This window comes from Sminthopsis crassicaudata, chromosome 6 (assembly GCF_048593235.1).
Source record: "Sminthopsis crassicaudata isolate SCR6 chromosome 6, ASM4859323v1, whole genome shotgun sequence".
Taxonomy (NCBI): domain Eukaryota; kingdom Metazoa; phylum Chordata; class Mammalia; order Dasyuromorphia; family Dasyuridae; genus Sminthopsis; species Sminthopsis crassicaudata.
Genome location: NC_133622.1, coordinates 173,314,444 through 173,329,303, shown reverse-complemented (window position 1 = coordinate 173,329,303; position 14,860 = coordinate 173,314,444). Strand labels below are relative to the sequence as shown.

At 35.9% G+C, this 14,860-nt stretch overlaps 1 protein-coding gene across 7 annotated transcripts in view; it reads left to right on the top strand.

Annotated features, from left to right (window-relative positions):
- BLTP1 (bridge-like lipid transfer protein family member 1) overlaps positions 1-14,860 on the top strand; it is a 232,472-nt gene that overhangs the window by 139,507 nt on the left and 78,105 nt on the right. For all 7 annotated transcript variants that reach the window (XM_074274114.1, XM_074274117.1, XM_074274118.1 and 4 more), the window contains 4 exons: positions 8,709-8,806; positions 9,453-9,638; positions 12,569-12,737; positions 14,567-14,778. In XM_074274114.1, coding sequence (XP_074130215.1) covers positions 8,709-8,806; positions 9,453-9,638; positions 12,569-12,737; positions 14,567-14,778 — 665 coding nt within the window. The remainder of the gene's footprint in view (positions 1-8,708; positions 8,807-9,452; positions 9,639-12,568; positions 12,738-14,566; positions 14,779-14,860) is intronic.

Genomic DNA, 14,860 nt, shown 5'->3' with positions numbered 1-14,860 from the left:
AGCAAAATTAAGTATTAAATATCCTATTTAATGAGTTGGTTGTATATATAAAGGCATGATTAAGCTGTGATTAGTAAACACTCATAGACCAGAATCTTCAAAGGAGTGATAGTCCTACAAGATATTGTAAAGCAAATGCTTTAATAATTAGGTTTAAACATGTGCTCCAAATCACATGTAGAGAATATACTTGCGGTAGGGGTGGGATCATTTTGATAGAGGGTATTTGCATACATACTGAGAAGCCTCCAAGGTATGGAGAATTCTCACATTAAGTGAGAAAATGTACTTTCAATGGTAAGTCTGAAGTTTTCTACAGAGGGTTAACTAAAATCCCTTCTAACTGCTAACCCCAGATTTTATTCTGACTACTCACTGTTTCATTAACATCAAAACATAATCTGTTTCATGGAAACATGTCAAAATGTTTCAGTTTCATAAATTTTTATTACTTCAAACAAGATATATATGTTGGAAACTGATTTGCTTACAATGTGATATTAGATGAACTTTTCAATATGTTAATATATCAGTCTAAGATCCTCTCATAGGGTAAGAAATTAAAATTTTATTAAATAAACTAGTGTTAATAATGTTATTAATAAACTGAAAAGATGATATCAACCATTTGAACAACACTTTGCTTATAACAATTATGGAGATCCACAGGAATGTGTCACGTCTTTGCAGAGTGTGAGCAAGGTGAGATGGATCATTATAAAGTCTTTTGCTGGTGAAAGGATGAAGAAACTAGTGCACCAAGCAGCCTTAAGTACACATACACTAAGAAACAACTGAAATATGGGAGATAGGAAAGTTGTGAATTGTCTTAAGTAATGGCACTAGCTGCAGGATTAATCCAGCCATTTGTTAGGGTGACCTGAAGCCATTCACTGTAAACAAGTGATGCTTTGGTAACAGCTCCCTATTTTCTTGTCTTCCTGCCCTCCATATTTTCTTCCTTATTCTTTTAAGATCTTTTCAGTTCCTTTCATCACCTCTTTATTTCATGCCTTCTTCCTGACTTTCCTTCATGCCACAATCAGCCATGGGATGATCTCAGTTCTTGTGGAGATCACAGGATCTCCCAGCATCACAAAAGCAGAACAGGCATCTACTTGACTACAAAGAAAGTTTTTGAAAATTTAGAATGTCATGATCCATGTGGATGGGGGTGGGTGGGGATGTACTATGGATGGAAAGCTTGGCAAGCTGTGCTTCAGGCAGGATTCTCTTTCTTCCCTGCATGTCATTGTTTCCAGATCTCTGAGTTCTGGGGCAGGGACATCTATGTCATATAAATTAAGATAAACCATTTATGGACCTAAAATGAAGTGAAAACTCGAGTTAATTTTTTTTTTTAACTAAAAATGTAGTGAAATGTCTTAATTGATGCTTTGAGATGTTAAGATGTTCAAAAGATCAAAGATCTGAAGCTAGATAGGTCCCCCAAAGCCATCATTTTACACAAGGAAGCTGAGACCCAGAAAGGCTGAGGGCCCTGCCCAGAATGACTCAGGATTTTGCAGAGCTGGAATTGAAGCTTGAGTCAATGAGATTGTCTAAAAGCTTGAGTTAATGAGATTGTCTAGATAGCACCAGTTCAAGGAATATAGAAATAAGAGGTATCTCTCAAAGCAGAAGTAGGCATGTATGGCACATTATTTTATCAGGAGAGTCTCTGCTTGGTACTGAACATTCAAAACCTAACGATAAAAAAATTAAAGGTTTCTTTTTAAAATTAACTTTGTGTGTAAAACATGCATTTTGTAAAACAAGTAAAAATATCAAATAAGTGAAATATGAATGCTTTTAGAATGCTTGGCCATGTAGTTAATTTGTGACCTTATTAAATGTGGATTATTTTAGCAGAAGTTATGAAGATAAAATTAACATTCTAATATACTTACTTTAAAATGTTATTAAAATTTCATTGTAATGAGGTAAGTGAGGATTCCAAAATAGTTGTATTTAGCCTGGGTTGTTAAAAAAAGATAAAATAGAACTATATTAAGAACCTGGAATTACTAAGGCATGAGAGTATTACAGAAGTGGTAAACATGTCTGACCAAAATGTACATAAGGAAGCATACAACTTTTTAAATAAAACTAATCAAAAAACTCTCAGAATTTCTGAGAATTTTCTTCACTAAGTCATCAGAGGCAAGCCAGGTATCTGATAATAGGAAAAATATGGTGCTAAACTTAAAGAAAGATAGGAAGTAAAAGGAAGTACCTGATTGATAGCTTATGCAGAAACTATATCTGACCATATCTATATCTGGAATATAAGCGGTACAGTCCGTAACATTTAGGAATGTTTAACTTGGAAAAACAATTTCTACTAAATAAAGCTAATCTCTTTATTCAGATCTATTTTGCTGTCTATTAAGTTAGTTTACTGAATTAAAGTTGTAATGAATGCACCTCATATGCAACTAAATTGTTTTATTGAACTGTAACTTGGAATAGAACTTCTCTGGCTTACAGAAAATGACAGTATATTTTAAAAATAGTACAAACAAAATTTTTATTTTACTTGGATATTAATTTTATTTACTATCAAGAAACTATAAAAGACATTTATTGCCAAATTAAGAATTATAAAGCAAAAAGAATGACTGCGCCAAATTTAATGAGTTTCCTTAAATGCTTGCTTTTCTTTAGCCATCAGACAAGTATAAAAGGGATTCATTTAAAGTGATAGTTTTTAAAAATGCATTATGACATTTCTATTCTAAAATAAGCATAATATATAACTACAGAAGAAAAGTATCTTAGCTGCTTCTGCTTGATCAAGTCACTTCAATGATGGGACAAATGGTGAAACTGCTGAGCCTGAGCCTTTGGCAGTGATAAAGGATCATCAGTTCACTATGACAGTCAACATCAGAAGTCTTTCCAAATCTTTTTATTCATCTTCATGCTTCCCGGAGCTCCCCTCCCTTCCCTACCCTGAAGCTGAGAACATTGCCTTTTGCTTCATTGTAAAAAAACCAAGGCTATTCCCTTTGAGCTCTCTCTTTTCTCCTCCTTTAACATCACTCAGGTGCCACCTGCCATGATCTTCACCCCCACTACCCTCCCAATGAAGAGTTAGCTCTCTCCTTGCCAAGATTTAACTCCTTTACCTGCAACAAGTCTCATTCCATGCCATCTTTTTCAGAAAATTGCTGCCCAACCCCTCTCTTTCTCAGTTCTGTTCTGTCACTAATTTTGTTCTAGTCTCTCCCTGTCTCTTGGCTGCAAACATACCCATCCTCAAAAAACTCTTCTTTGATCCATCCATCTCCACTAACTCTTATTGTCCTCTGTCTCTCCTCCCATTTATGATTAACTTCTTTAAGGTTTCCCACCTGAGGGGCCTCCATCCACTTTCCTCAGGCTTCTCCTCATTGTCTGCCTTCTGACTTCATCATTTAACTAAAACTGTTCTCTCTCAAAGTTGCTAGTGATTTCTTAATTGCCAGATCCAGTGGCCTTTTTTTCTCCCTTCCATCTTAATGTTTAATGCTTCTTGATTTCTCCATAGCCTTTGATTTAGATTTGGCAGTACTCTTCGCTTCTGGTTCTCCTACCTCTTTTAGTGCTCCTTTGTTTCCTTTGCCAATGACTGCAGCTCAGGTGTCTATCCTAGGCCTTTTTTCTCTTCCCCTTTAATAATTTTTTTTTAAAATCACATCAGTTTATCATGAACACCTTTCTGTGCAGATGGTCCTCAGATCTTTTTTTGTCCTTCTCTGATCTCTTCATCTACTGCTGCCTTTTGAACATCTCCTACTGAGTGTCCTTAAACTCAGTGTGTTCAAAACTCATCATCTTTATCCCAAAGCCTTCCCATATTTCTAATTTCCCTGTTACTGTAAGGGTATCACCATCCTCATAGTTTTCCAGGCTTTTGACCTAAGTATCATCCTGAATTCTTCACTTTTTCTCACCCCCTTATTCCATCTGTTGTCATCCTTATGCATCCCCTTCTCTCCTCTAGCAGTGCCACTTGTAAGAGACAGGCTCCCATCACCTCAGGCTGGATTACTGCCATAGCCTTCCATTGCTTTCTTGGTCTCGCGTCTTCCCAGTACTGATCACCTTTTGCTCAGAAGTCAAATGGATGTTTCTAAAGCAAACATCTAATACTGTGACCGTCCTATTCCATAAATTCCAACGATTCTTGTTGCCTCCAGAATCAAATATAAAATCTTCTGTTTGGCTTGTTTCCTACTTTATAGTCTTAGACTTTGTTACCCTCCATATACTCTACAGGGTAGTCACACCAGTGTCCTAGTTGTCACACAAGACTCTCTATTTCCTGCCTCCAGACTTTTTCCTGTCTGTTCCTGGAATCCTCTCCTTCTTCCTCTCTGTGTCTTGGCTTCAAGTCTCAGCTAAAGTCCCACCCTCTGCAGGAAGCCTCTCCTAAAATCCCACAGTACCCATATCTCCTGTGATGATCTCTAATTTATCCTGTATGTCTCACTACCTTTTGCCTTTACACATAATTTGCACACTAAGTGCCTGGCATATAGTAGGCACTTAGGAAATGTCTGTTGATTTGACTCTTATTTGAATACTATGAAAACAGGGACTGGTTTATAGGATTTTCGTTTATTTTTCTTTTTCTGTCTTCACTGTACCACAGTGATAGCACATAGTAGATGCTTAATTAATGCTTATTGCTTGATCATGAAGGAAGAGATGGGTACAGCAATACCAGAGACAGACAAATACACCAATTTTTAGAAAGTCAGTATAACTTAGTTAAATCTTTCCTGACAACTTTCTCAGTTGTTTTGGGTTTCCCATTCCCCACGACCAATTTTTGTTTTCTCTTTTTCCATCTAAAATAATTTTCCTTGGAAGAGAAAACAGAACCAAATGAGTGGTATGGGATCATAGATTTAGAGCTGGAAGTGATTTTAGAGGTTAGAGATCTTGTAGTCCAAAATTCCGTTTTATAGGAGTGTAACTGAGGCCCAGAGAGATAAAACTGATTGACAAGATCACATACAGAGTCTAATTTTGAACCCAAGTTCTCTGAATCTAAATCAGATGTCTAGCCTTCTGACCACTTCCCATTATCCTACCATCTACCCCAGACAGTCTATCTTGAATCCCTGGAATAGATAGAGTGGAACCTTAGACCAATGAGTGCATCAACAGACTCATCACCTCAACCTTGAGCCAGTTTCTTCTGAGTTCAGCCCCACAAACATCATTGTTGCACTTTGCCATTGACATAGGCCACAGAGTAAAATTTTTTTTATTTTTTATTTTATTTTATTTTTTGTATTCCTCACTATTTGCTGTCCACTGCTGGATTCCATCTGGGGCCTGGGACTCCCCATAATTCAGCTGTTCTTTTGTATTCATACTCAGTTTCTTGACCTGATAATATTTGTTCTCTTTTCATAGGAATTATTCTTGTTCTTCAATTTCATTACATGTCTTATCAATTTCATTCTCGAGAACAATGTATATTTCTTAGGATGTGTTCTCCAAACTGTTGAGTCAAAATCATTTCATCATTGAGTCCTGTCTATCCTTTAACAAAATCAGGACTTAGAGACTGGGTCTGTGACGTCATTGGCTGGCACAGTAAACTTCCCAAGTATAGGAGAAATTCTCCTGTCAGCGAATATTAGTATTTTCTCTTCACCTTTAAGAGTCATCTGGTGTTTCATAGATGACTTATAGGTTACATGAATTACAGATGGGGGGGGGGGGGCTTTCAGAAGCCATGTCATCCTTTTTGTGAAACTTTTGAAGGCTGCTTTCCCAGGATCTTTGATCAGTTTACAGCTCTCTTCTCTATTCTCTGTGATACAGCTATTATTTCAAAGATTACTCTTGTTTCTACCTCAGAAACCAATTACTTTTTCTTAGTGTGAGCCATATTTGAACTCGGGAAGATGTCTTCTGACTTCAGGCACAATGCTGTATCTACTGCACCACCTAGCGGCCTCAGAGAGAATTAGTTTCAATATAAAGTTCAGATTCGATGGATGACACAGTGGGGGAAAAAATAACAGGAAGGCAAATGGGAAGTCATTTTAGATGAATGAATGAGAATTCAGTTAAGTATGAGAGGCTGGTAGTAACATTAGTGGTGAGTTATTTATGTCCTGAACTGAGTGTCTGTATAGCATTTCAAATTAAAAGTAAGAGAGATACATTATAATAAAGGTAGCATCAGAGAAGAAAGTGTCTGGATATCTTGGCTGATTGTAAAAGGAGGAAGAAAGGGAAAGATTAGATTCACTGTGATGAGGTATCTACCTATGTACACAAACCCACGCATATACACAAATACTCCTATGAGAATGCATTCATATATGACTGAGTGCCTGTCACAATATAAGGAAGACATCTTTTTTTTGTAACTTCATTCACTTTTATTTTTATAATTATAACTTTTTTTTTGACAGTACATATGCATATGTAATTTTTTTTTTAATAACATTATCCCTTGTACTCCCTTCTGTTGCGAATTTTTCCCCTCCTTCCCTCCACACCCTCCCCTAGATGGCAGGTATTCCCATACATATTAAATATCTTATATATATTTTTTTGTTGTTGTTGTTGCAAAGGAAGAATTGTATTCACAAGGTAAAAATAATCTGGGAAGAAAAACAAAAAAGAAAAAAAAATGTTCACAGTTTACACTCATTTCCCAGTGTTCCTTCTCTGGGTGTAGCTGATTCTGTCCATCATTGATCAATTGGAATTGGATTAGCTTTTCTCTATGTTGAAGATATCCACTTCCCTCAGAATACATCCTCATACAGTATCATTGTTGAAGTGTATAGTGATCTTCTGGTTCTGCTCGTTTCACTCAGCATCAGTTGCTGTCTCTCCAAGCTTCTCTGCATTCCTCCTGTTGGTCATTTCTTATAGAATAATAATATTCCATAACATTCATATATCATAATTTACCCAACCATTCTCCAATTGATGGACATCCATTCATTTTCCAGTTTCTGGCCACTACGAAAAGAGCTGCCACAAACATTTTGGCACATACAGGTCTCTTTCCCTTCTTTAATATTTCCTTGGGACGTAAGCCCAGTAGTAGCACTGCTGGATCAAAGGGTATGCACATTTTGATAACTTTTGGGGCATACTTCCAGATTGCTCTCCAGAATGGTTGGATTCTTTCACAATTCCACCAACAATGCATCAGTGTCCCAGTTTTCCCACAGCTCCTCCAACATTCATCATTATTTGTTCCTGTCATCTTAGCCAATCTGACATTTGTGTAATGATATCTCAGAGTTGTCTTAATTTGCATTTCTCTGATCAGTAGTGATTTGGAACACTCTTTCATATGAGTGGAAATAGTTTTAATTTCATCATCTGAAAATTGTCTGGTTATATCCTTTGACCATTTATCAATTGGAGAATGGCTTGATTTCTTATAAATTAAAGTCAATTCTCTGTATGTTTTGGAGATGAGGCCTTTATCAGAACCTTTAACTGTAAAAATGTTTTTAAGGAAGACATTTATAACAAGTAAATTCTTGTCAATATTTACATCTTTTCAAAATGTAGACTATTCTAGTAACAACTGCAAGGCCACAGGATTTGTGAATAAATTGAATCTTGGCTGCTCCCTCACTTCTCTTTGATTTCATCCTTTCAATTGACTCTATGTCACTGATTCCCATCTTGTTTGATCTTTCTGTGTTTGTATGTCGTCACCATTCATTATGTATGTATGTGTGTGTCTACCAGCTTCCCCCTCCTTTTCTTTTCCTCATATTTGAAAGCTATTGAAGTGTTTTTTTAATATTTGAGACTTTGTTTCTTGTTCTTAGTTTTGATCATATATGTGGAATTATTTATATTTATATTTCTATTTTCTCAAATCAATTAAAACTTTTTATATGTGCATCCACCATTTTTTTTAAGTCAATACCACTTAGTACGAAAAAGCTTTCTGATCCCGAACATGCAATATCCCTGCATAAAATATATATCATATCTTAGAAAATATCAAAGGTAAATAATGTTCTTGAAAGGTAATACCATGCATAGATAATTGTGTGGAAAAGATTTTTTCTCAAAGTGTGAAGTAATGAAAATTCAAACATGCTAATATTGTTACAACACCCTAGAAGTGTAATTAATAGTCAGGTTTGATTTAGGTTATCAGATCCTGTCTTGTGGCATTCAACAGCAAATGGTAAAGAGATACAAAAAACTACATATATTTCATTTATTTTCCTCCATAGGACTTTTTCTTTTTGTTGTTGTTCTACTATTAATGTCTTATTTTTTCTACCTTTTTTTTCTTTCTGTATTCATTTGCTATTTATGTTGACATTGGCAGATATAAGAATCATTTCTACAAAAATGGTATTTTTATGTAGCAGTGCTTAATCTGAATTTTCTTCTGAACTCAGTTCTTAATTACCTTAATTACATCCTTTATTTTTTTAAAAAGAAATTAATCAATACTTGGAAAATTATTCATGTTTTATGTTTTCCCTGAAGATTTAGGATTGATCTCTAAATTAGAGAATGCTTTATATATATATATATATGTGTGTGTGTGTGTGTGTATATGTATATGTATATATGTATGTATGTAACTGAGTGGCAAATAATTTGTCTAAGGAAGGGTAAGAAACATGTTAAATGGAATTTGAGTTGAATAGTTGAAATGAAAAAAGCCCCAGCCCTCAATCAGTTATTTAATATCTTTTTAGGTGGAGAGCAGCCTATCCCTCTCTGGAATGAGCATGATGGCACAGCAGATGGAGATAAGCCTAAAATTCTTCTCTATTCCTTGAATCTGCAGTTCAAGGTAATATTAAAACTATCTTTAATTTTGCTGAGGCAGTTGGGGTTAAGTGATTTGCTCAGGGTCACACAGCTAGGAAGTGTTAAGTGTCTGAGGTCAGATTTGAATTCAGATCCTCCTGACTTCAGGGCTGGTGCTGTATCCATTGTGCCACCTAGCTACCCCAATGTGAATTAAATTTAAAGAAAAAGCCTTTAATTTGAAACATTCAAGTGGAAATTATTTGCATGATGTATTCTTTTTAATTTTATCTCACATTCTTCTCTATTTCTTGAATTTGCAGTTCAAGTTATCTTGAACTGCAAAGAAATATCTTTAATTTATTACTTTACTGTTTCCCAGATAGGAAGGTATGAATTAAATTTAAAGAAAAAGCCTTTAGTTTGAATCATTCAAGTGGAAATTATTTGTGTGGTTTATTTTCTTTAATTTTATCTCATATTAAATGAAATATACATTGATGAATTCTATTCTGAAATCTGCTTGTATTTATTAAGATTCAGAAGGGTGTGGGTAATTCTTTAGGGCTTCTTATATAGATCTTAAACTAACTTTAAAATGGGTTTCTTTATTGTACATTGAACGATTGTCCTTTGCTGGGTACTGTGTAGAAATAAAAGCTGACTTCATATTTTTCTCCTTTTCTCAGGGCATTCAAGTAACAGCCACCACTCCATCAATGAGAGCTGTGAGGTTTGAAACTGGACTGATTGAACTGGAACTCTCAAACCGACTTCAAACTAAAGCCTTGCCAGGAGGTAGCAGCTATCTGAAGCTGTTCGGTAAATGCCAAGTTGATTTAAATCTGGCATTAGGACAGATTGTGAAACATCAGGTAAGTTCAAGTTGATGTTAGTAGGTGTTAGCTTCCTTTTATTGTCTTTGCAAAAATATTTTATTGATTTAATTTAATTTAATTTTATTAGTTCTTTACATTTCTCATTGTAAATCTCTATGGAAATGGTGTCATTGCTCCCATGCCTTCCTCCTAAACAGTCATGTCTTCTTCTTCATCAATAATTCCCTATTTCATAGCTAGTCTGTTTTCTGCTGGAACCTTCATCAGTAACTTCAAATGTGCTCAGATCCTCTTTTTTGTTTTTTTAAACAACAACTTCCTGGGGCTGCTAGTTGGTGCAGTGGATAGAGTACCCTGAAGTCAAGAAGACTTGAGTTCAAATGTGACCTCAGACACTTACCACTTTCTAGCTGTGTGATCTGGGCGAATCAACCCCAATTGCCTCAGCAAAAAAGAAATAAACAACTTCCCTTAGCTCTTCCAGACACTCAAGTTCTTGCTTACACTCTGTTCACCTTAACTGATAAACTTGCAGAAAAGTAGTGCACACTCAATACCACTACTTTATAACCATCTGTTCTGTCCCCAAATTTCTTACAATGTGATTTCTATTCCCAAAATTATGGAAGTGACTCTCCAAGGTCGTTTTGGCCATACCTTCTCTCTTCTTTTTGTTAAAATCTTTTTTTCCTTTTTCTTCCAAATATGAATATTTGCCAGATTTTCTCTATCTCCTCTTTTCTCTTTAAATTTTCTTTCTTGCCACCATCATCTATCACCATGGCTTTAGTTATCAGGGATTTCATGAGCAGATCACTGGATTTGGACTCAGGAGATCTTGATTCCCAAGTCTGTTGCTATTCTGCCTCAGGCAGATGCTCTAATTTGCCATTAGCCTTATTTTCCTAATCCATTAAAAAACTGAGGAAGTCACACAGAATCTCAGAATTCCCACCCATTCATCCCACCTGTTGGCTGTAGGTCTTTAATAGGTTTCACATATGCTATGATCATGAGGCACTTCAGTATCCTGGTTGCTCTATTCTGAATACATTATCAGTGAATACATTACATCAGCACCCAGTGCTCCAGATGTGGTTGGATCAGACCAGAACATAGTAGGACCAACACTTCTCTGCCCCTGGCAGTGAGCCTAAGTTCTCAGGGACTTGAGTAGCTTCTGTTGATTCATATTGAGCTGATGGACCACAAAAACACTATATATTTTTCAGACACATTTCTGTCCAGTTTTACATTCTCTACCTCATACATATAATGTTAATTTTTTAAAATCTGAAGTATAATATTTTATTTTTACCCCTATTAAATTTAATCTCATTAGATTTGTCCTTTTGTCCTAAACTATCTGGGTTTTTGGCTTCTAATTCAACATATTAAGTATTTCTTCTATAAATATGTATCATCTGCATATTGTTAAGTAAGCCATATAGGCCTTTATCCAAGTCAGTGATAAAAATCTTTAAGCAGTACAGGACCAAATACAGAGTCATGGGGCACATCACTAGATATTTTATGTCATCTAAAACCCTTGGTTGGAATCACATCATTCAGCCAGTACCACATTCTAATCAGGATGTTGTTGTCTGTGGATGTTTGCTTCCTGTATCTCTAATTCATCCTTTATGCTATGTAAATTTTCTAATACTCAGTTCTAATCTCATAACTTCCCAGTGGCCACCCTCTTCCTGCAAAAATCCTATTGCTTATTACACTTTCTTTTCAGCTTTATTTCTCTCTTCCCCTTCATGAGTTCCTGCCCACAACTGGAGTCTCCTTTCCAGAAAAGGCCCTTATAAGGGAACAAGAGGAGAGAGACACTGGGTTTTTTTGCCCATTTTGGTATCCTCAGACATAGAAGGCCTTATACATCATTGTTCTTCATTAATATGTGTCTAACTGAATTAAGAGCTTGCTTCACAAAACTTTTTTATGTTCTTAAAGTGACTTTACATAAAAAGATCTTTCGGTTTCAAAAGAGTTTCCCATGGACTGTTATTGTTTAATGTGATCACCTGATGATGTCCTGAAGGTTAATTGTTGTTTTCTTTTTTCTTTATTGAGTCTCACTATTCAGTTTCTGCAGGGGTTTTGAGAGTTGGGCTCTATCAGTCCAATCAATTCTGAAAATATTCTTGAAATTCAGGATTAGTTCAGTGTTCCTGGCATAGTAGCCAACTGACACCCTGAAGAACTCAAAAACTAAATTTTAAAAGCTGTAAAAATAAAAATAATCAATAGATTAACAGATTTGATTTTATTTTATACAAATAGGTATTCTTTCTCTGGGTTTGTTGTTTGTTTGTTTGTTTTTAACCTTAGTATTGCTACATGTATTTGACCATTTCATTTGTTTAATCATGAACCAGCTGTCAAAATGTCTTCTGGTTGGTCCAGAAGCATTGATTAAGCACCGCTTATATGTCTAAAATTGAACTCCTGGGTACTAGGGAGAGAAGGAGGAATGAACTGCACCTTTTTTTTTTTTTTTTTTAATATAAGGGCTTGGAGTCAGAAACAACTGAGTTCAAATAAGGCATTTATTGTGTACCAAATAAGGCCAGTCACTTTACTTCTGTTTGTCTCAAGTTTCCTCATCTATAAAATGGAGGAAATAATTGTACCTACCTTCCAGAATGGTTGTAAGGATTAAACGAAATAATAACTATAAAGCGTTTTGCACAATATTTAGCACATAGTTTGAGCCATGGAAATGTTTGCTATTATCATTATGGAGATTAATTTCACTTACAGCTGTATTGTGCATATTTTCAAATAAGCTTTTATGATTATGAATTTTAAATGACTTTTAGATTCAGTATTCATTTTATAATATCTTTTAGTGAATTGTTATATTAACATGTGAATATTAACAATCAGTATTGTTAAAGATGTGAAAACAGGTCCTCTGACTTGGATTTATTTTGTCTTAAAATTTGTTTTATTAGGTATATGAAGAAGCTGGTTCTGATTTTCATCAGGTCGCCTATTTTAAAACTAGGATTGGACTAAGAAATGCTCTCCGAGAAGAAATCAGTGGTTCTTCAGATAGGGAAGCTGTGCTAATTACTTTGAATAGACCAATTGTTTATGCTCAACCTGTGGCCTTCGACAGAGGTAGGGTGAAAAGATTTCTATGGCTTTTCTATGGAGAAAGAGTTCCTGATTGTTTTTAATTACTTTGGGTTAAATTTTTTAAATTTTAGGGTAACTTAAGTGTTGACTGAAGACTTGAGGGAAAATTCTGAAAAAAATCTAAATGTTAAAGTTAATGTTAAAGATAATTGTTTCTTTAAGTAAGGGTTTTAAAAGGCTTTATCTTTGATAGCTAATATTTTATCATAACCAGCTTGTACTCATGAGTTGCAGTGATCATAGAAAATATAGGATCTCAGATGTGGAAGGGACCTGAGAGATCGCTTCTCTTTATGCATTAGGAAATTGGAGCAATTAAAAATTAAACTCAAATTATTGCAATTGCCTCCTAATTGTTCCCCCTGCTTCCCGATTCTCACCTCTCTCCAGTTCATCCACCAAATTAACGTTCCTAAAACACAAACGTAATGTCAGACTTCATATGCTAGCCATACACTAAAAAATCCGAATGGTTCCTTGTTACCTTTAGGATAAAATACCAAGTTCCCAGTTTGGTTTTTAAAGCTCTCTATAATCTGACTCTGCCTTTTAATACCTGGCATTTGGCACATGGTTTACACTTAACAAATGCTTGTTATTTGCTTGATTTCCATATTATTTCCTTTCAGACAATCTCTGCTGCAGTCACACCAGCCTACCTGCCCTCATTCCTCATATACAACCTTATTATATGTCCTGCTCTCTGTGGTCACATGCTCTCTCTTGCCTACAAGATACTCCATCCTCACTGGTACACATGTCTATATCCTCACTGGCTGTCTTCAGATACAGCCAGGGTGCTAGTGAAAACATTTCTTGTTGGTCCAGGAATAAGCACTCTGTCCTTTTTTGTAATACCTGTATTTATACTCTGAGTTTACCCATTTGTATGTTTTCTTGATCCATTCAATAAAATCAGTAAGCATTCTTTTTTGTTAAGTTAGCAAACATTTAAACAAAATATTGTCATAAATATTGAGAATTCAGAGAAAGGCAAGAAGTACTCAGAGAGCTCAGTGTGATAGAGATATATCATGGAATACCAAGAGAGAACTTTACTTTTTATCCTGAAGATGATAGGAAACCAGTGGAGTTTCTTGCATAGAGGAGGAATATGGAGAGACCTCGTTAGGAATATTCATTTGGCTGCTGAGTGGAAGCTAGTGTGGAGAGAGAGAGATTGAGGAAGGTGACCTATCTCCAAATTGTCACACCAGTGCCTGTGTGATGTGGTGAGGGCCTGCTGCACCAGGGTGGGAACAGTGTCTGATGAGAGGAGGACACACATGTGAGAGATATTACAAAGGTAGAATCACCAGAATTTGGCCAGTGATTGGGTGGGGAAATGAAATGATGCCTCGGCTGTCAGGATGACTGATAGGAAGCATGGTGGTACTTTCTCAGCAGTAGTTAGAAGAGGAAAGAGCTTGGGGGAAATGGAGGTATAGGAGAGGGGAGGATATAGTAAATTCTATTTTACATTCAAGATGTCAGTGGGATTCCAGTGTCTAATGGGCAATTGGAGGTTAGGAGAGAAGTTAAAAGTTAGATAACAAAATCTATAATTGAAATCTTGGGGAGTTGACAAGATCACCAAGCAAAAGCTTTAAGGGGTACCCATGGGCATGATCTATGGAGTGCTTAGCCTGAGTTAAGCACTGCTAACTTCTGAGGATGTGAAAGAAAATAGAAGCTGCCCCTCCAGAGGAACTTCAGTTCCTGAAGAACACTAACTCACTGAAGAAACACTAACACACTAATGTAATGTTCTCCATTATTTGTAATGCTTTTTCTTCCTTCCTTTTCAACAGCTGTGCTGTTTTGGCTCAACTACAAGGCTGCCTATGACAATTGGAATGAACAGAGGATGGCACTGCATAAGGACATTCACATGGCTACAAAAGAGGTGGTTGACATGTTACCAGGCATCCAGCAGACATCTGCCCAGGCGTTTGGAACACTTTTTCTCCAGCTTACTGTTAATGATTTAGGAATTTGTCTACCTATCACAAACACTGCCCAGGTACCAAGTCTTGTCAGACCCCAGAGTTCAGTGTAGTAGTATTGTGACCTTTGTGCATACTGTTGGGTCAGTGCCATATACC